Consider the following 20,654-nt stretch of genomic DNA (forward strand, 5'->3'; position numbering starts at 1 on the left):
TTGGATAAATCGGCCCATGATACTGTTACTCTGGCCCCGCATACTCCTGATAAGTCTTTGAGCTAGACCAGACTTATTCCAAGGTTCAAATGTCGATTGGGCACACTGTGAATCAGGATCACGGCAGCACGAATAATCCAGTGGCTCAGGCTAGTTTCATTGAAGAAGACACTTTGGCTTGGCAGCCTACAAAAGCCTCGAATCTCTTTCTTATTTGTGTTTGGCTTTTTCATTGTTTTCTGGTTTTTGTAAGTTGGGCCCAGCTGCCCCGTTTGTGGCTCATATTTGAAGCATACTTTGGGTTTATACAACCCGTCAGGAGGACAGACTCTAAATTGCCAAAGCGTGATGAATCCTATGGTTGGAGGTATAACTTTAACACCTCTCAATTGCATGAAGTTGATAAGCCGGCAGTTTAAGTATATAGTACAAGTATATCGTTTTACTTAGCAGTTGTCAGACCGGCTCTGGTTATGGATTATTCGTCCCCAGTGGCTTTAATTGGGTATTATCACTCACCCAGCGGTAAGCTGCCAGGGCCCTTGTGATTTCTTTGCGTGCAGGATAATAATAACTCAAATCTGCATACATCAAAGGCTATCATACCTAGAAAGATTTTTTAAACTGGTGGATCAGCAGTATTACACACAACAGAAACATGCACGATGGCACGGCAAAGACAAGTTTTAACTACTCTATTACACGGTTCCATGAACCAAAAGGAGATCAAGTGTTTTGTCAAAGATTAAGTCTCTAAATCGCCTGGCGATTCAATCTTCTTGACCTTGCTGATGGGAGGCATACGGTTCATCCCTTGCCAGTTCTTCTTCCTCCTCCGCCATTTGGAAGTTTGGTTTGGACCAATCAAAGCCACTCAAGGCGAAGAATTCAGCTTCGTCGTCAATCAGATTGGACGGGTCAATTTCAGAGCGAAAGTGTGCTTACGAATCGGCGAGATTAAGTCAATCACTTTGTACGCAGGCATATGCATCTTATGATTCTCTGTGTTGTAAGCCGGCTGGTACTTAGAGAGGTTGGTTTCTTTAGCAATGACTATTGCATGAGGATGGATTGCTTTAACACAAGCCGCAAAGTCTTGTTGATCAAAAGATGTACCGTCCTCCTTCAGACTTGGATATCCACTGGCTACATCCGCCGGGTCTAACTCCGGTACCCACGCTTTAGCACGGCTCAAGGCCGTCACAGCAATGGCTCTCGCACACGACCGTTTTATCTCTTGAATCCTGGTGGGAAAGATTGATAATTTCTTCACCACATCGCTTAACAGATTGGGTCCTTGATTAGCCGGAGATATGGTAGCCAATGTACGCTGAGCTCCAGTATAAAATTGCTCGATGAGAGTATAAACCACCTTGAGCTTCACAAGAGTGTCTTGGCTAAGGTTGCTGCTCCTGGGACCTGAGTAAGTCATAGATTGGTTAAAATGGTGGCTTACATTATGGCAACAAGTACTTACTTTGGATGAATAACAAGGCGACTCACTGAAGATAGCAGAAACCATCTGAGACACACGATGTTTTAAGCCGGGGAGCTCAGTGGTCACCTCCTGAAGAGTTGCTTATGCTTTCTTGGCCCGTTGCGTTAAAGCGGTCTTTTCTTCAACCCAAGTCTTTTTCTCCGCCTTAAAGCTGGTCTTCAACTTTTCTGATTCAGTCACATTAAACTGGAATTTTGACTCAGCTTTCCGAGTTTCATTTTCTTGAGCCGCCAGCCGGGTCTTGGCATCGTTCAGTTGAGATTCCAATTCAGCAGTCGCAGCCTGCATGCAGCACAGATTTATCAAACATATTTCATGGCGGATTACAACAATATAAGTCCCAAGTCCTTTGCAAGCAACAAGACTTGGCACTTGGGGGCTAATGTCTGTCAAAACAAATTTTCACAGAAACGGCTCTTATGAATAAAGTCCCAAGCACTTTGCAAGCAACACTACTTGGCACTTGGGGGCTAATGCATATTGCTCGTATCTTAGTAATAATGAACCGGATGTGATGTAAACAGTCTCAGCCGACTCATGGGGACTATGCAGTTAAGCTCTACTCTTTTAAACAGTGATCAATAGGGCCGGCTCATTCATACTGATTAAACCGGCCCTTGGGGACTACGAATGCAAAATTATGCTATTTCAGCATCAGGTTTAGATTTAAACCGGACTTGGAGGGATTCTAGGACAGAAGCTTATGGTTTTTTAAGTCTACAGATTATTCATTCTTATCATAATCTGAAGACTTGGGGGCTAGCAGGATATACATAACTTATGTAAGCCGGATGACATACCTCATACTTCTGGTGCATCTGTTTCACCATCTCAATTTCCAAATCACGGCTGGAGTGTACTTGACTGAGATAACCAGACAATACTTCACTACTGATCAATTGAGCATAGTGGGAGACATCAAATCTCACATTCCGTCTCTCCATGACTTCTTGCTTGGCAGAATGTCTGGCTAACACAGTTGGGTTCCCTGGTTCAGTAAAACCAGTGCCAGTGATCAGAATGTCATCAGCATAAGTCTCTGGCGGGTTAAGTGAGCTGGATGGTTCAGTAGTTGAAGGGTCAATGTTGGTTTGATCAACAAACAACTCAGGCAACAGTTTGAGTGTTGGAAGCAGGATCTTCTGGTTGTTGTTCAGAGGCTTCTGGTGTAGAAGCTTGCTGGTCCGGTTCAGCAACTTTAGGGTCTTCGGCCAGTTTTATCACCTTTGCCTTCTTGTTGGGCTTTGCTTGACCACTAAAAGAATTCGGACAAGTCAGCATAATGGTGAGGATATAAAAGTACAGGAGAAAGGTAATTGTGCTTACCCAGGGGCAGTCTTAAAAGCCGGTAGCTGGGTCTGAGATGAATCGCCAGAGTAAGAACGAGAAATCCCCTGCAAGATTGAATCGAAGGAATTGAGTGGCTGAAACCTGCCAGTAAATAAAAGAGTTAGGGTTATAAGGAACCTCATTTTGGCGTTTTCAAGATGGGGTGTTTGGTAAACCGGAGGATAATTCTTCACCTCCACTGGTCCGGGTCTGGCGGCGATTCTCGTGTTGCTGTCATTTCAAAAGAAAATGAGGATCTAAATATGCCAGGGGTGTGAAAACCTTATTTTCCGGGTTACTCGCCGAAGTGTCTGTCTTGGCAAAGGTTCTGAGTCGGAGGAAATAATAGTTACCTCTTCTTCAACTGTTTGGATGGCTCCCGTGTCATCCTGGTAATAGTCGGTGTAAATAACATGCTTGGAGAACAAGCCAAGAGAGTCAAGGGCTACCTCTGACTCAGAGGTGTCATCCAGCGTACGCAGATTAGAGGCGCTTGATTTATTCTTAGGTTTCTTGCTGGGTTTTTTGGCGGCTTTCGCGGCAACCCTAGCCTTCTTGGTGGCTTCATGGTCATATTTTGCCTTCCAGAAGTCAGATTTAGCCTGCGGAATAGTAACATACTTGAATTCACATAATATTTGGATGATGAGGTAAAGTAAGGGAAATCAAGAGACTTACATCTGGCGACGAGTTAAGCTTGTAGAAAGGGTTCAGGCCCACTTTGCTACAGTCTTCAAATTTTCCATTTACAAGTGTTGTTGCCATTTCCATAATGCCCTCTTTAGTCAGACGCAGAGAGCTATGGCGTAATGGATCGTCTTTTCTCCGGTATAAGTACACATCACGTCAGATCGGCGGCTTAAGGGTATGATCCTCCACGAGACCGTACCTAGCAGCGGACCAAATCAACTCCAGTTAAATCGTTTCCTAGCAGGGCTTGGACCTTTCTGATAGTAGGGGCGAGTTTCTTACGTTCGGCGGTGGTAAGTTTTTCAGGGAGTTGATTTTTTGGGTCAAGACGTTCAGCATGATAACCCGGCAAGGGATTTTGATCAGCCAGCGAGATATCTTTACAATAGAACCACGTTTGATTCCAGTCCTTGGGGTGACTTGGTAGAGCTGCTTGAGGGAAGATGGCGTCTCTTCTGCGTTGAATCGAGATCCCACCAAGTTCCAAGTTGGGCCCGTTTGTGAACTCATTTTGGCAGTTCAGATAGAATAATTCCCTGAAAAGCTCGACGCTAGGCTCTTCTTGAAGGTATACTTCACAAAAAAAACTTGAAAGTTACAGATGTTTGACACGGAGTTGGGTCCAATGTCTTGAGGATGGAGTTTGAAGAAGTGCAGAACATCTCAAAAAAACTTAGAGCCAGGCGGTGAGAAGCCCCGGTTCATATGATCAGTGAATACAATGACTTCACTGTCCTTTGGCAGAGGTCTCTCTTCGTCCGGGTCAGGAGCGCGGTAATGCATGACACTCTTCTTTGGCAAATATCCTACTTTGACAAAATCTTTTAAAGTACCCTCAATGACGATGGAGGGAACCCAGTTACATGTAGTAACTGTCTTTGGCGGCATTGTGAAAGAAGGACAACCTAAAGGAAGGGTATAATTTGCCGGCTCAAGTTAGTTGGTGAAATCACAAGTTAACGGTTGCAGTGTACATGCAGAATGGCGGCTTAAGCGGGGGCTAATGATATATGAAGTAACGATAAGCCGGTAAAGTAAGCCGCCATGACTAAGATAGTCAAGATCTAACAAGAGAAAATTTTGCTAAGTGTTGGGACAAACAGGTTCCACAAGTTAAGGTTGTAAATTCGAATCTGCAACTGTTCAGAAAAAGGAAATAAATTCTAAACCTATAGAGGCGGCAGCAAAAAAGTGGAGGTGCCCCAGAAGAGATCCGTCGCGATGTGGATATGTTCTAATATCAAAAGCAGATGCTAAAACTGCTACCGCACAGGACCTATGTTATTTTCAGATTAAACTACGTGATATAGAAAGGAGAAAGGGAAGAAACGGTGATGAACACCAACGAACACCGAAACCCTAATAACAGATCCATGAAAAGGAAAAGGGAGGACTTACTGGTGCTAGCTGATAGCGGAGGAGTGCCGCGGCGTTTCTGGTCCATTCAGGGTGATGCAGCGGCCGGAGTTTGTTGAAGGGGACGGAGGTCGACGGTGGCAGAGCTCATGCAGGCTGGTGCGTCGCGAGGAAGAAGAAGACGAGAAGGAGAAGATAAGAGAATGAGAAAGGGACGGTTTAACCCTATTTATAAGGAAAGGAGTAACAGGCAGGTGTGAAAACGAGGAGGCCAAATGATGATTATCCAATTAATTGAACGCCTCGATTTCCGGAAGGTCATTAAGGATAAACGATCCGTTAAAGATGACGTCGTGGAGGGTTTCTGAAATTTCTGGAGATGACTTCATGGCGGGTTACAATGTTTTCACAGCAGATGTAGAAGGATTTTTTCGAAGTGTTGAAGATTGACATGAACAAGTTCAAATCAACCTGGGGCCTAATGTTGGGGATATGACTATCAGATATGACCCGCCCAGGAGGGGTCGGGTCAACCTCAATGGCGGTTCATCTAAATGAAGCCCAAGAGTATACAAGATGGTGGTTCAGTGTTAGGCTTATAAGAGGCTCAAGCCCAGAGGCGGCTTAAGGCCCGTAAGTGTAAACCGCCATGTATGTGTAGACTTGTAATGTAAGGCATGTAAGATACGTCACCGAGCTGGACACATTGTATGAGCCGGTCGGGACTCTGTAGGCCGCAAGGCGTCAACCCATGTATATAAGGGGACGACCCGACAGCGGCTTACGGCAAGAAACATCAAATCGAGAGCCAGGAAAAGCGTGTTTGCTCCCTGGTAATCGAAACCCTAGTAATACCACCTCAACTGGAGTAGGCCTTTACCTTCACCGCAAGGGGCCGAACCAGTATAAACTCTCCGTGTCTTTTGTCCCGTTTAACCCCTTTAAGCTAACCTCATCGCAATAGCTCCACAACTAAGTCCTTCCATGAGGACATCTGTCGTGACACTTCCATGACAATAACCCTCAGGTACAATAGGCAATTCATACCTAGGGGGAGAATCATAATCTTCAGTTTCAATAATATCATCAGTTTTAGTAATTTCATTCTCTCTAACCCTAGCAAGTTGTTCATCAAGAAATTCACCTGGTGGCACAGTATTATCGAGCAGAGAAGTAGTTTCATCATAAGCACCATGCATAGCCGAAGTGGCATCATCAATAACATGTGACATATTGGAATCAATAACAGGTGTAGGTGTCGCAAGTTTACTTAAAACAAAAGGAGAATGAAGTGCAGAGCTAGATGGCAGTTCCTTAACTCCCCTCGTAGTTGAGGGATATATCTTGGTTTTGTTGTCTTTTAGATTCCTCATAGTGATCAACAGATATAAACCCCAAGTGACTCAGAGAATAGAGTTATGCTCCCCGACAACGGCTCCAAAAAAAGGTCTTGATAACCCACAAGTATAGGGGATCGCAATAGTTTTCAAGGGTAGAGTATTCAACCCAAATTTATTGATTCGACACAAGGGGAGCCAAAGAATATTCTCAAGTATTAGCAGCTGAGTTGTCAATTCAACCACACATGTATCTGCGGCAAAGTATTTAGTAGCAAAGTGATACGTCTCCAACGTATCTATAATTTTTGATTGTTTCATGCTATTATATTATATGTTTTGGATGTTTTATATGCATTAATACTCTATTTGATATGATTTTTAGGACTAACCTATTAACCTAGAGCCCAGTGCCACTTCGAGTTTATGTTTTTCCTTGTTATAGAGTTTCGCAGAAAAGGAATACCGAACGGAGTCTGAACGGAATAAAACTTTCGCGATGATATTTCTCGGACCAGAAGACACCCGGGAGACTTGGAGTGCAAGTCAGAAGAGCCACGAGGCAGCCACAGGGGTGGAGGGCGCGCCCAGGGGGGTAGGGCGTGGCCCCCAACCTTATGGGCCCCTCGGTGACCTCCTGACCTAGATCTTCCTCCTATATATACTCATATACTCGAAAAACTTACAGGGGAGCCACAAAACCACTTTTACACCGCCACAACCTTTTGTATCCATGAGATCCCATCTTGGGGCCTTTTACGACATCCTACCAGAGGGGGATTCGATCACGAAGGGTTTCTACATCAACACCATTGCCTCTCCCATGAAGCGTGAATAGTTTACCACAGACCTCCGGGTCCATATCTAGTAGCTAGATGGATTCTTCTCTCTCTTTGACTCTCAATACCATGTTCTCCTCGATGTTCTTGGAGATCTATTCGATGTAATACTCTTTTGCGGTGTGTTTGCTGAGATCCGATGAATTGTGGATTTATGACCAGCTTATCTATGAATACTATTTGAATCTCCTCTGAATTCTTATATGCATGATTTGATATCTTTGCAAGTCTCTTCGAACTATCGATTTGGTTTGGCCAACTAGATTGGTTTTCCTTGCAATGGGAGAAGTGCTTAGCTTTGGGTTCAATCTTGCGGTGCTCGATCCTAGTGACAAAAGGGGAACCGACACGTATTGTATTGTTGCCATCGAGGATAACAAGATGGGGTTTTCATAATATTTCTTGAGTTAATCCCGCTCCATCAAGTCATCTTACTTAATGTGTTACTCTGTTCTTATGAACTTAGTACTCTAGATGCAGGCAGGAGTCGGTCGATGTGTGGAGTAATAGTAGTAGATGCAGAATCGTTTCGGTCTACTTGACACGGACGTGATGCCTATATTCATGATCATTGCCTTAGATATCATCATAACTTTGCGCTCTTCTATCAATTGCTCGGCAGTAATTTGTTCACCCACTGTAATAATTTCTATCTTGAGAGAAGCCTCTAGTGAAACCTATGCCCCCCAGGTCTATTTTCCATATTATAAGTTTCCGATCTATAATTCTAGTTTCCTATTTACTTTCTTTGCAATCTTTTACTTTTCGATCTATAAACCAAAAATACCAAAAATATTACTTTACTGTTTATCCATCTCTATCAGATCTCACGTTGCAAATAACCGTGAAGGGATTGACAACCCCTTTATCACGTTGGGTGCAAGGTTGGTGTTTGTCTGTGCAGGTATTCGGTGGCTTATCGCGTTGTCTCCTACTGGATTGATACCTTGGTTCTCAAAACTAAGGGAAATACTTACTCTACTTTGCTGCATCATCCTTTCCTCTTCAAGGGAAAAACCAATGCAAGCTCAAGAGGTAGCACAAAGTAGTATGGAAGTAATGGTAAGAGTAGCAAAAGTAACAGTAGCAGTTTTGTAGCAATCATAACAGTGGCAATGGAAAAAACGAAGCAAAGATCGATATGTGAAAAGCTCGTAGGAAATGGATCAATGATGGATAATTATGTCGGATGGCATTCATCATGCAACAGTTATAACATAGGGTGACACAGAACTATCTCCAGTTCATCAATATAATGTAGGCATGTATTCCGAATATAGTCATACGTGCTTATGGAAAAGAACTTGCATGACATCTTTTGTCCTACCCTCCCGTGGTAGCGGGGGGGCCTATTGGAAACTAAGGGATATTAAGGCCTCCTTTTAATAGAGTACCAGACCAAAGCATTAGCACTTAGTGAATACATGAACTCCTCAAACTACGGTCATCACCGGGAAGTGTCCCGACTATTGTCACTCCGGGGTTGCCACGTCATAACATGTAGTAGGTGACTATAACTTGCAATATCGGACCAAGAACACAAATATATTCATGAAAACATAATAGGTTCAGATCTGAAATCATGGCACTCAGGCCTAGTGACAAGCATTAGGCATAGCAAAGTCATAGCAACATCAATCTTAGAACATAGTGGATACTAGGGATCAAACCCTAACAAAACTAACTCGATTACATGGTAAATCTCATACAACCCATCACCGTCCAGCAAGCCTACGATGGAATTACTCACGCACAGCGGTGAGCATCATGAATTGGTGATGAAGGATGGTTGATGATGACGATGGCGACAGATTCCCCTCTTTGGAGCCCAGAACGGACTCCAGATCTGCCCTCCCAAGGAAGAACAGGGCTTGGCGGCGGCTCCGTATCGTAAAACATGAGGAATCCTTCTCTCTAATTTTTTTCTCCCGAACGTGAATATATGGAGTTGGAGTTGAGGTTGGTGGAGGTCCAGGGGGCAACTATGACGGAGGGCGCGCCCCCCACCCTTGTGGCCAGGGTGTGGGCCCCCTTCACTTGATTCTTTTGACAATATTTTTTATTAATTCCAAAACTGATCTCCGTGTATTTTCAGGTCATTCCGATAACTTTTATTTCTTCATAAAAATAACATCATGGCAATTCTGCTGAAAATAGCGTCAGTTCGGGTTAGTTCCGTTCAAATCATGCAAATTAGGGTCCAAAACAAAGGCAAAAGAGTTTGGAAAAGTAGATACGACGAAGACGTATCAAGCATATTCATGTCCATAATTAGAGAAGTATTAATTATCATTAAGGATCTGAACATATGATCTTCCACTGAATAAACGAACTAGCATCAACTACAAGGAGTAATCAACACTACTAGCAACCCACGGGTACCAATCTAAGATTTTGAGACAGAGATCAGATACGAGAGATGACTAGGGTTTAAGAGAAGATGGTGCTAGTGAAGATGTTGATGGAGATTGACCTCCACTCGATGAGAGGATCGTTGGCAATGACGATGGCTTCAATTTCCCCATCCCGAAGAGAAGTTTCCCTGGCAGAACAGCTCTGTCGGAGCCCTAGATTGGTTCGGCCCAAGTTCCGCCTCGAAACGGCGGCACTTCGTCCCGAATGCTACCTTCTGATTTTTTTTCCAGGTCAAAACAGACCATATAGCAGAAGATGGATATTGGGGGACTGCCAGGTGGCCCACAAGGTACGGGAGCGCGCCCTCCACCCTTGTGGATGGCAGGTGGCCCCCTCTGGTGCTTTCTTTGCTCAATATTTTTTATATATTCCAAAATAATTCTTCGTGAAGTTTCAGTATTTTTGGAGTTGTGCAGAATAGGTCTATAATATTTGCTTCTTTTCTAGTCCAGAATTCTAGCTGCCGGCATTCTCCCTCTTCATGTAAACCTTATAAAATAAGAGAGAAAAGGCATAAGTATTGTGATATAATGTGTAATAACAGCCCATAATGCAATAAGTATCGATATAAAAGTATGATGCAAAATAGATGTATCAGCGTTATGCATGCATTAATGGTGGTATCAGAATCCAGACGATCATGCCACTGGCATTGCGTGTGAACAACCGTCTGCCAGCATGCATTATGCCGTGTGTGTTGTTGAAGGCACACGCCGTACATGCATGGCCCGTGGATTACGTACGACCTCTTCACGGCGCTATGAACTGCGACGAGCACGACCACGTGGCACCGCTATTCACCATGCGGGCCTCTAAAACACTGGGCTTTAACCCCTAAAGGCCGAGAGTTTTTGAGGGGTGTCACGCCGTACGTGGCAGTACACTGAGGCACATGTCAAAGTGCACCGCCGGTTCACACACGGTGTACAGTGCCGTAAGCCAAGTGACCAATTTACACTAACCGTGCGGGCCTCTAAAACACTCGGCTTTAATCCCTGAAGGCCAGAGTGTTTTTGAGGGGTGTCACGTCGTACATGGCAGTACGTTGAGGCACATGTTAAAGTGCACCGCAGGTTCACACACGGTGTACAGTGGCGTAAGCCAAGTGACCAATAATTTACACTCACGTATCGAGAAACACAAGGTAGAATATGTTTTTTCGTGTAGTGATCTATGGATAGCAGGAAGAACACGATGATTATCATCAATCTCGCATGCAGTTTCAGTGGCTCCGGTACTCAGTAGCCAGCATGAATGTGTGCATGTGGTGTGATATTTTAGGGAAGGCAAGTGCTTCTTTAAGAAATAGCCAGTGTTATTGCTTAAAGAAACACTTTGCTCTCGGATAGGTTTTCTGGCAAACAGAAAAAGAATCAACTTCCTTTTCCTAAAGACTTGTGCAAGATTTGCATTGTACGCGCTCTTTATCAAACGGTAAGTGTTGGATGCAACTAATTAACGAACGGTGAAGGTGCAGTGCGTGGACAAATAATTGCATGTCGGCAAAATACGATTACATGATTCAGTTCATCGGAAATTCAGTTAATTGAACACCAGAGCGTGTGGTTTGTGGAACACAGGCATGTCGTCCAAGATCACCAGGAATTCACTTGACAGTTATTGGCACGCCGGCACGACGTCTCGACGCTCTCTGAGCCAGCGCTCTGTGCTGCAGGTGCTCGCGCATGCGGAGCCAGTCGTGGACGAAGTCCGGCAGGACGGCGGCGAGGCACCACAGGAGCTGGTGGCCGAGGTTGGGGGCGCAGAGGGGCGGGCCGTGGCCGATCCAGCGCACCGCCGCGCTCCCGTACGCGTCGGGCGTCGGCGCAATGAGGAACATAGAGAGGCGCCCGGCCCGCCCGGTCTCTGCCAGCCTTGACACTATCCTGGTCGCCACGTAGAACGGAGCCTGCACGAAATAAAGTGCTAGCTGGTTAGCGAGAGCGGGGTGGAGCTTACGTGTATTAAGGCGTATTGTGGCGGTGTTTTCAGGTCTTTCTACGTTATCTTTCAGTTGTGTAGTCGTTTGCGTTCTACCTTCCTCGATTATTCCGGAATCGGCTTTGTAAGAGTACTATCTCACCATCTTGCATCATTCGGTCATGTACTTTGTGTGATTGTTGCTTTACATATAAAGCGGGATGAAAGCTTGCTTCGAGAGCGCATCCATGCACATAATGCAAATATGTCAATGTACCACGGTACTGTCAAAAGAAACCATTTTTTAGACATCTCAAAGAAAAAGCTCTTACTATCTTCTTTAAAAAGAAACTTTTTTTAACTTAAATTCCCACTATCTTTGTCATGAGAAGCCTCATGAAGTTAGAAAGGTCTAGAAAAACTAGATGAAAGGCTCCTCTGAGGGATTTCCACACACCCGAGCTCACGTTAATGGGGAAACCCTATTTGACGCAGGGCTGCCCTTTTTGTCCATTTCTGTTACTTCCTCTTCCTCGTTCGTGAGTCTTCCGTTTGTTTTTCTTATTGTTTTTATTTGAGATATGCCCTAGACATTCCCAATTTTTATAAAATCATCAGAGTTTCAAAAAATGTTCCTGCACTCAATATTTTGTCAAAAATTCAAAATTTCACGTTTTTATAAAATGTATAGGGATTTCTAAATTTTCATGATTTTTAAAAATAGCTCAGAATATTAAAAAAGTCCTTGTTTTCAAATATTGTTCACAAATTAAAAAAATATTTGAAAATGTTTGTGTTTTCACAAAATTCTTCAGGATTTCAAAAAATGGTTCAGTTTTTAAACTTTGTTCACAAATTTAAAAAATGTTAATTTATTCGAATATTGGGGGGGGGATTTTAAAAATGTTCACCTTTTTAAAAAATGTTAGCAATTTCCAAATTCATTCACGTTCTGATTTTTTTACCTTTAAAAATGTTCATAAATTTTAAAAAGAACTTGGAATTTTAAAACTGTTCAAAGGTCGATGCTACAGTATGTTTACTACAGTACCAAACCAGTATACTTTTTTAGTAAAGGTAAAATTAGTATACAGTAGCCTGCTCGCTACAGCAGCCTCTAATGGTCCATCCGAGTCGCGCTCGCCCTGTGCGTCACGGCTCTGTTTGCATGAAATGCGTCAAATAGGAGGTACCATGTTCACTTTTTCCTGAAAAACAGGGACCTAAATATGCCGCTCCATTACCAACCCGTATGGCTGGTGTGGAGTTTGTCCAATTAGTTGTCACATTGAGCGGCAAATAGGACAAGTCAACCTATTGGAATATGGGACTCTTAATGCTTTATTTTTTCCTGGAAAATTGAAAAAGATGATTCGGTGCAGTACAAATCCGCCAAACAAGCATAACATTCATCCCTCAGAGGAGAAGTAATCGGGCATGATTTTATGCTGGTTTCGACGACTAAAACAGAAGGGAGCCTTGGGGTTCAAGTCCTCTTATAAAAATGTAGGCCAAGATTGTGTACTATAGATCCAAAGTGATCGGATCTTTTCACGTACCCTGCGCAAGCGAGAGCTCCATGCACCAGGTTGCCCTTTTTTGATGACTAAAACAATGAATTAAGCTGGCCCTAAGAAAACTATGATATAATAGACGTTCAACATTTTCATTTCCAGTACATTGATCTTTTCGTCTATATATTACCCGTCTAAAGGATCAAGCGCCATTATACCAAACATTCTTTACACATGGGATATTTTGGGGTTTCCTCTTTCTTCATAGTGTCATGGAATTGTAAGAAGTTGGAAATTTTCTCTTGTAAATATATCTTTCCCTTTCCTATTTCATGTCAACAAACTATCTTTTCTTTGCAGATTTCCGTTTTCTCTCTCGATAATATTAACCCGTTTTGCTCTACTCATTTTTTCACGACGAGCCATATGTTCTTTGTCCGGTTTAGAGAATATCAACTCATGTTCTACATATACCTATATGAATTCTTCATTTTCATTAAATATATTTTGCATTTTTTAAAAGTAATCCGGATGCATTTTTTATTCCAAAGGTTGTCAGAAGCCACTGAAATGTACTTGAGGGCATGCAAGTGTTACCCACTCTATAGATTCTTCTTCCATTTTGACTGCAAATTAGTGTTTTAAATTGAGTTTTGAAACATATTTGTTTCCTTATTTTCTATTAATCCAATATTGTTTGTTTGCAATGTTATAAGCATCTTCTACCGTGTTGTCATCAGGTCTCTTTCTTTATTTGCCTATAACTATTTTAGTGGTGACTCACATAAAGACCTATGCCCCGGTTTCTACTTTCTCCTATTACTCCTAATTTCAGCAACTGTTCAATGTATATTTTAAAGTCTTACTTGTCCTTTGGGGTGACATATTATGTAGAGGTAATATCACCATGAGTCATAGAACTTGTGTTGCATGTTCAGTTTGGTGCTAGAACTTCGCAAATACGGTTTTGTGGTCATCTAACTTGACTCAAGCGTGCAGATACAGTCACAGTACGTGTATGCAGGCGTATCCATGTGTTTGGCCCCACTTGTCAGTGAATAATGGCGCTAGGTGTGACGTATTTTTACATAGAACACCCTGAATTTTTTTATGTGGGAAAATTCAACAACATCGATGCATTTTGCACAAAACACCCTAACTTTTTTTATTTACAGAAAACAAGACGGCAATATTTTTTTTTGCGGGGAACAAGACCACAATACTACACATGCGAAAATTAACAACAAAAAGCGTATGCCTGGACTCGAACCGACGACCAACTATTTTCTAACACGAGAAGACAAAATGCAAAAATTAACATCAGGACTCGAACCAGGGGCCAATTATTTTAACTCAATACAGAAAAGCCACTACAATAGATCAGGTTGGGATGTCTGACATGGATAACGAACATAAATGTATTAAATGAGGGTGCATGTATGTGGAGCTTAAATGGGCTAAGAATACTGCAGCCTATTTTGTCCGTCCTATTTTTTAAAAGATATAAACATGGAGTCAATTACACTGATGGTGCTACAACTTGGCGTAAATGGTCACTTTGGTGCTAGAAGTTGTGATGTACATTGGAGTGGTGCAAAAACTTGACATTAACATGCAAATTCGGTGCTTATCTCGTTTATATACGGGGTAGGTGCTGACTAGGCGTGTGGGGCCCGCTGTCAGCCACTGCACCGGAGAGAAGGGGTGCGTGGCCTGATTTTTTTGGAAAACACCCTCGAAATATATATTTTCACAAAAAAAACCTGTTGACGTGGAAGAGTGGACTTTTTCCCCTATATTAGGAGTGGGTCCCACCTGTCAGAGAAGAGTGAAAATTATATCAAAAGTGAGGCCACCTGGACTCGAGCCCATACCCGACAAATAGTCATCAGTACTGCTAACCAACACGGCAACAAAGTCTCATGTCAAATTTGGATAAGAAAGCTATCTGTACTAACCTGGCAGCATGCGGAGCTTTTATTGGCTGCAGATAGTGCGGCCCATTCTACACCTGTTCCTTTTTTAAATTTATTTGTAAAACATAATTGATAAAAAAATATGTTCAAATATTTGTGCGATACAAATATTATACATGGAAAATATTATTAGTGAATAATAACATTTAAATATACATCCTTGCATGATATAAAAAATTTAGTTAATATTGACATTTAATAAAATTAAAATATTTAATGAATACATAAATATTATACAGTCACGGCTTATATTCAAATTATAGAAAATGAATATTCATATGAGCAGCTTAAATTATAAATTATGATTATTTTTTATTATAAAAACATTGAACTATACAAACATGCATATGATTATTGAAATGTTGTATACCTAAACTAATTTTCTTAATTGTAATTTTTTTAGTTCTATAGTTTGCAAACACTGTTATAATTCATAAATATTATTTAAATAATATGTGAAAAGTTTTATAAAATAATTTATTCTGTTTGCATGTACTCCCTTTGTTTGTTTTTATAAGACGTTTCAGACAGCTTGCTTTGTGCTGTTTTCAACAGTGTCTGAATGTCTAAAACGTTTTATAAAAGTGAACAGAGGTAGTACAATATTTATAAACACAAATATTCATTCGTTATTTTTATTACCGAGAATATAATTTAGATTTTTTAAGAACTTATAATTTAGATACTTTCTGCTGAAAAATAAAAGAAACTAACAGGTGGAAAATAAGCCGCGAGATGTACAGCCCATTTAACCTCCGCCTGCGCTGCGATTAAAATACATATAATATGTTTACCCGTATTGCCCGTAGAAGACTTAATCGGTGCGGTGGTTTGCCAGCTTGTTTGTGAGGACATTGTTGTGGGTTCGATCCCGGCATTTTGTTTTCGGTCTCAGGTGACATGCGGGACCCACTTCTCATAGAGGTGACAAAATCTTCCCACATCAACAGGGATTTTTTTTTGGGAAAAAATATTTCGAGGGTGCTTTTGAAAAAAATCTGGCCTCAACAGGGTTCGATCCCGGCATTTTGTTTTCGGTCTCAGGTGACATGCGGGACCCACTACTCATAGAGGTGACAAAATCTTCCCACGTCAACAGGGATTTTTTTTGGGAAAAAATATTTCGAGGGTGCTTTTGAAAAAAATCTGGCCTCAACAGGGATTTTTTTGTGAAAAAATATTTCAAGGGTGCTTTTGAAAAAAATCTGGCCACACGTCCCTTCTCTCTGGTCGAGTGGCTGACAGCGGGCCCCATGCGCCTGGTCAGCACCGACTCCGTATACAAATGAGATAAGCACCGTATTTGCACGTCAATGTCAAGTTTTCGCACCACTTCAATGTACACCATGACTTTTAGCACCAAAATGACCATTTACGTCAAGTTGTAGCACCACGAATGTAATTGACTCATAAACATGTGTACTATATAACTGTGCGTATTGCATATTTGGTTTTCACAGTTACAATTCAAAAAATATTATTTTAATTATATGAACATTTGAATAATTATATATACGCACATTTGTATAGTTCAATGTTTATATAATTCAAAATATTAATAATTTAAAATTTAAACTGTTAATATGAATATTCAGGCGTGGCTAATATTTAAGTTATATAACTTTTTTAAATATAAGTCATGAATAAATTTTTTTACACAAGTGAATAGTCATAAATATTTAGTAAATGTTTGTGTTCATCTTTTTGTGTAATTTAAATATAAGCCAGAAGTGTATATTTTTTGGATTAATTAAACATATTCATCTAATAAACATTTTCAATGTACATATTAACTAAATAGTTTTTAAATAATAGAAAAATTATATTTAAAGTTTTTATTTAGAAATGATTGTTTGCATGTATTGTATTTTTAAGAAACAAATATTTGAACATAATTTTATTAGTTATGTTTTACAAATGTCTTAAATTCTTTTATTACTTATGTTTACTAAATATTAAATATATAATGCACAGTTTTATATTTAAATGTTTTATATACTAATCATCATCTGTATATATAATAGTTTTAACACACAAATATTTGAACGTAACTTTATTACCTTTTTAGGAGTTCATAACTTTATTACTTATATATGTTTTAGAAATTATCTTTAAAGAAAAATAGCGCGCGAAAAATGGGCTGTAGTATCCACAGCCCAATTAAGCTCCACATAAGTCCTCCTCAAGTGCATATACGCTGGTTATCCATACTTAACAACCTGACTAGAATATCCTAGTGGCGTGGCTAGACTGTTTTGTGTTAAATAAATTGTTAGTGGGTTTGAGTCCTGGTGCACGCTTTTTGTTTGTTAATTTTCACATATATGTACAGTACCATGGTCCTGCTATTCTATAAATAAACAATTTGAGGATGTTTTGTGCAAAAAATGTGTCGCTGTGGTTGACTTTTTCCGCAAATAATTTTTTTGAGGGTGTTCTGTGTAAAATACATCACGCCCAGCGCCATCGGTCAATGACAAGTGGGGTCATGCACATGGATACGTCAACATATACGTAGTGTGACTGTATCTGCACGCTTGAGTCAAATTATGTAACCACAAAACCATATTTTTGAAAGTACTAGCACCAAACTAAACGTGTGACGCAAGTTCTATAACTTTCGGTGATATTACCTCTATTATGTACTCCCTTTGTTCCTAAATATAAGTCTTTCGAGAGATTCCAGTATAAACTACATAGGGAGCAAAATGAGTGAACCTATACTCTAAAAGACGTCGATATATATACATCCGAATATAGTCTTTATAGTGGAATCTCTAAAAGTACATATATTTAGGAACGGAAGGAGTATTTATTATGTTTTTTACATATTCTAGATTTTTTATCCCAGTAGTTCATAAGTACTTCTCCAATAATCTCGATATCTTCTAGTCTTTGAACAATCATCTCTATATAGGGAAACAATTCAGGGCCTCACTGATTCACATGATAAATAAAACGCATGAATAGAAAAGCACACGAATAGAGTGTCATGACATACATGATTGTATGGTTGTTTGATTTTACGCAGGAAAAACATCTGTTTCCTTACGTGAGTTTGGAAGTGGATGGAAATTACAAAATAAATCCTAAAGGAAAAAATCCTATGGATTGCAATCAAACAGCCAACGTGTATGAAAAGTTCATAAGAATTAGAATCCTTCATCTTTTTGCATGGAAATCCATTGAATCAAAGGGACTCTCAGATGAAGCTAAATATGCGTCGAACATGTAACGGGCAATATATATTACCTGGCATTGCACATCGATCCCTTTGCTTCTGTACTCAACGTAAAGGCTCCTGGAGAACTGCGCAACATACCTGCTTGGAATGAACCACCGACGTGTAATGTAAGCAGAAAAACCAATCAGTCTCACAGTCTCGCTCCATCCATAGGAACTAAATTTGCTCCACCGTACCGCGAAATGCCCCGCTTGTGTGGGACTGGGATCAGGTAACATGCGCTACGATGACATGCACGATGACATGCGGCTCAAATTTAAATTTAAACATTGCGAAAAAATCTGAAAAAAATCATACATGTTCACAGCACATATTATACGATGACATGCACGGTGACATACGGCCCAAATTCAAATTTAAACATTGCGAAAAAATCTGAAAAAAAATCATGCATGTTCACAGTACATATTAAGATAACCCCTAAAAATTTCAGATCAAAATTCGAAACATACATCGAGAAACGAAAAAGAGAAACTTAGATGTGAATAGTCTACAGAGAACCATTCGGAAACTATTCATGACAGATTTCTCTTTTTCGTTTCTCGATGTATGTTTCGAGTTTTGATCTGAAATTTTTAGGGGTTAACTTAGTATGTGCTGTGAATATGTATGATTTTTTTCAGATTTTTTCACAATGTTTAAATTTGGATTTGAGTCGCATGTCACCGTGCATGTCACCGTAGCGCATGTCACCTGATCCCAGTCCGCTTGTGTGAGACATACCTTTTGGTGACGGCGTACATGGTGTGGGACCGTAGCGCATGTCACCTGATCCCAGTCCGCTTGTGTGAGACATACCTTTTGGTGGCAGCGTACATGGTGTGGAGGGGGAAGGAGGGGATGGCCTCCGACGAGGCTGAGCCCATGTTGACGACGGCGCCCCTGCGTCGCTCCAGCATCCCCGGCAGCACCGCGGCGGTCACCTCCGTCAGCGCCCACAGGTTCACCCGCATCATCCTCACACAGGCCTCCACGTCGGCCTCGTGCAGGTACACGGCGCCCGGCTTCGCCACCCCGGCGTTGTTCACCAGCACTCCCACGTCCAGCCCCGCCACGGCCTCTCGGAGCCGCCGCATCGCCTCGTCACCTGCCGGCGGCGGTCACCATGAGAGTGATGAAGCGATTCGTTGCTATTTGCTTCTGTGCCGTGCTTGAGTTTGAGTAGTAGTACAAGTTTAATTACCTTGGGCAGTAGAAACGAGCGAGAGATCGAACACCACGGTCTTGGTCTGCACGGCGTGGCGAGATCTGACGGTGTGAGCGATTTCCTTGAGATTGGCGGCGTTGAGGTCGACGAGCACGAGGTTGAGCCCCCGGCTGGCGAGCTCCAGGGCGACGGACCGGCCGATGCCGGACGTCGGGCCGGTGACGACGGCCCAGGCGCCGTAGCGGCGCCGGAGGTCCTTCGGCCGGCGCAAGCAGAGCGCGAGGTGGGCGAGGAGCCGGAACGAGAATGCAGCGGCGTAAAGGGTGCCGAGGAAGGCCAGCGAGAGGAACCATGCCGGCGCCGCCTGCGCTTGACTGAGGAATGCCATCTCTCGCCGTTCTCTCCCCTTTTTCTTTATGACACCATGACATCCTCTCTCCTATTAAATAAACAGTGTGCATTTACCACGGCTGGTCGGCTGCCAACTACGAGCTGTGCACGATGTGCACTTCCAAGTACTCCTTCGTTTGAAAACGATGCAACGCGTATTTCACTGTTTTAAAATTTTGAATTCGGACTTTAGAAACACATGTCTCATACAGTTTTTTTTGGCGGGGACATGTCTCATGCAGTTGTTTGTTAACGGTTGAAAAACCATAACAATATGCACATCAACCAATGTGCTCTGTTGTGAATCAACCTGTGGTTGAGTTGGTTATGTGGACAGTGATATCCCCAACCCACCAGGATTCAAATCCTGGTGCTCGCATTATTCCTGGATTTATTTCAGGATTTTCGGCGATGCGCTTTCAGTGGGAGGAGACGTTCCCATCGACGACGAGGCGCCTACGGTGACTTCGTAAATCTCAAAATGATATGCCGGCTCAGTCTCTCGGAGGTGCTCATAGGGGTAGGGTGTGCATGTGTGCCTTCATAGGGGTGAGTGTATGCGCGTGTATATGAGCGCTTGTGTCTGTACTGATGCTAAAAAAACCAATGTGCTCTGTTTATTTATTTATTAAGCAGTTTCATTTTTTTATTAAACCTAAAAAAAGCTGTCATTTTATAAATGAACATGTTTTTTTAAAGAAGGAGGATCACTCCCGTCCTCTGCATCTGGGCTATGCATGCAGTCATTTTATTAATTATTCAGCAAAGACCTTACAAAGAATACAATAATAAGTCTGAAGCTACCGTTTATGCGAAAACTGTCGCTACTCCTATCCAGCTGATGAAGGGATGCTGATAGTCCGGACCTAATACCACAGACCTCGCACACAAGCTAACATCTAAGACCTGAGGCCCCCAACCAAGCCACTTGCCGGGTATGGACACACACTGGTCTGACGCGCTCTCAGATGCCGCCACCACCAACTGCCACCACTCCAT

General features: G+C 41.9%; 1 protein-coding gene across 2 annotated transcripts; it reads right to left on the reverse strand.

Annotated features, from left to right (window-relative positions):
• Window positions 1–10,887: 10,887 nt before the first annotated feature.
• Window positions 10,888–19,656, reverse strand: LOC119334680 (very-long-chain 3-oxoacyl-CoA reductase 1-like). Of its 2 annotated transcripts, XM_037607221.1 has the most exons (5): window positions 19,302–19,656; window positions 18,917–19,205; window positions 18,127–18,196; window positions 11,548–11,668; window positions 10,888–11,373 (listed from the first exon to the last, which is right to left on the reverse strand). In XM_037607221.1, exons 1-5 carry the CDS (start codon window positions 19,651–19,653, stop codon window positions 11,060–11,062), a joined length of 1,146 nt encoding a protein of 381 aa, XP_037463118.1. In that variant the 5' UTR covers window positions 19,654–19,656; the 3' UTR covers window positions 10,888–11,059. The 2 variants fall into 2 exon arrangements, with proteins under 2 accessions (XP_037463118.1, XP_037463119.1); XM_037607222.1 differs by lacking the exon at window positions 11,548–11,668.
• Between the last annotated feature and the right edge of the window lie 998 nt (window positions 19,657–20,654).

The sequence above is a fragment of the Triticum dicoccoides genome, chromosome 7A (genome assembly GCF_002162155.2).
Source record: "Triticum dicoccoides isolate Atlit2015 ecotype Zavitan chromosome 7A, WEW_v2.0, whole genome shotgun sequence".
Classification (NCBI taxonomy): domain Eukaryota; kingdom Viridiplantae; phylum Streptophyta; class Magnoliopsida; order Poales; family Poaceae; genus Triticum; species Triticum dicoccoides.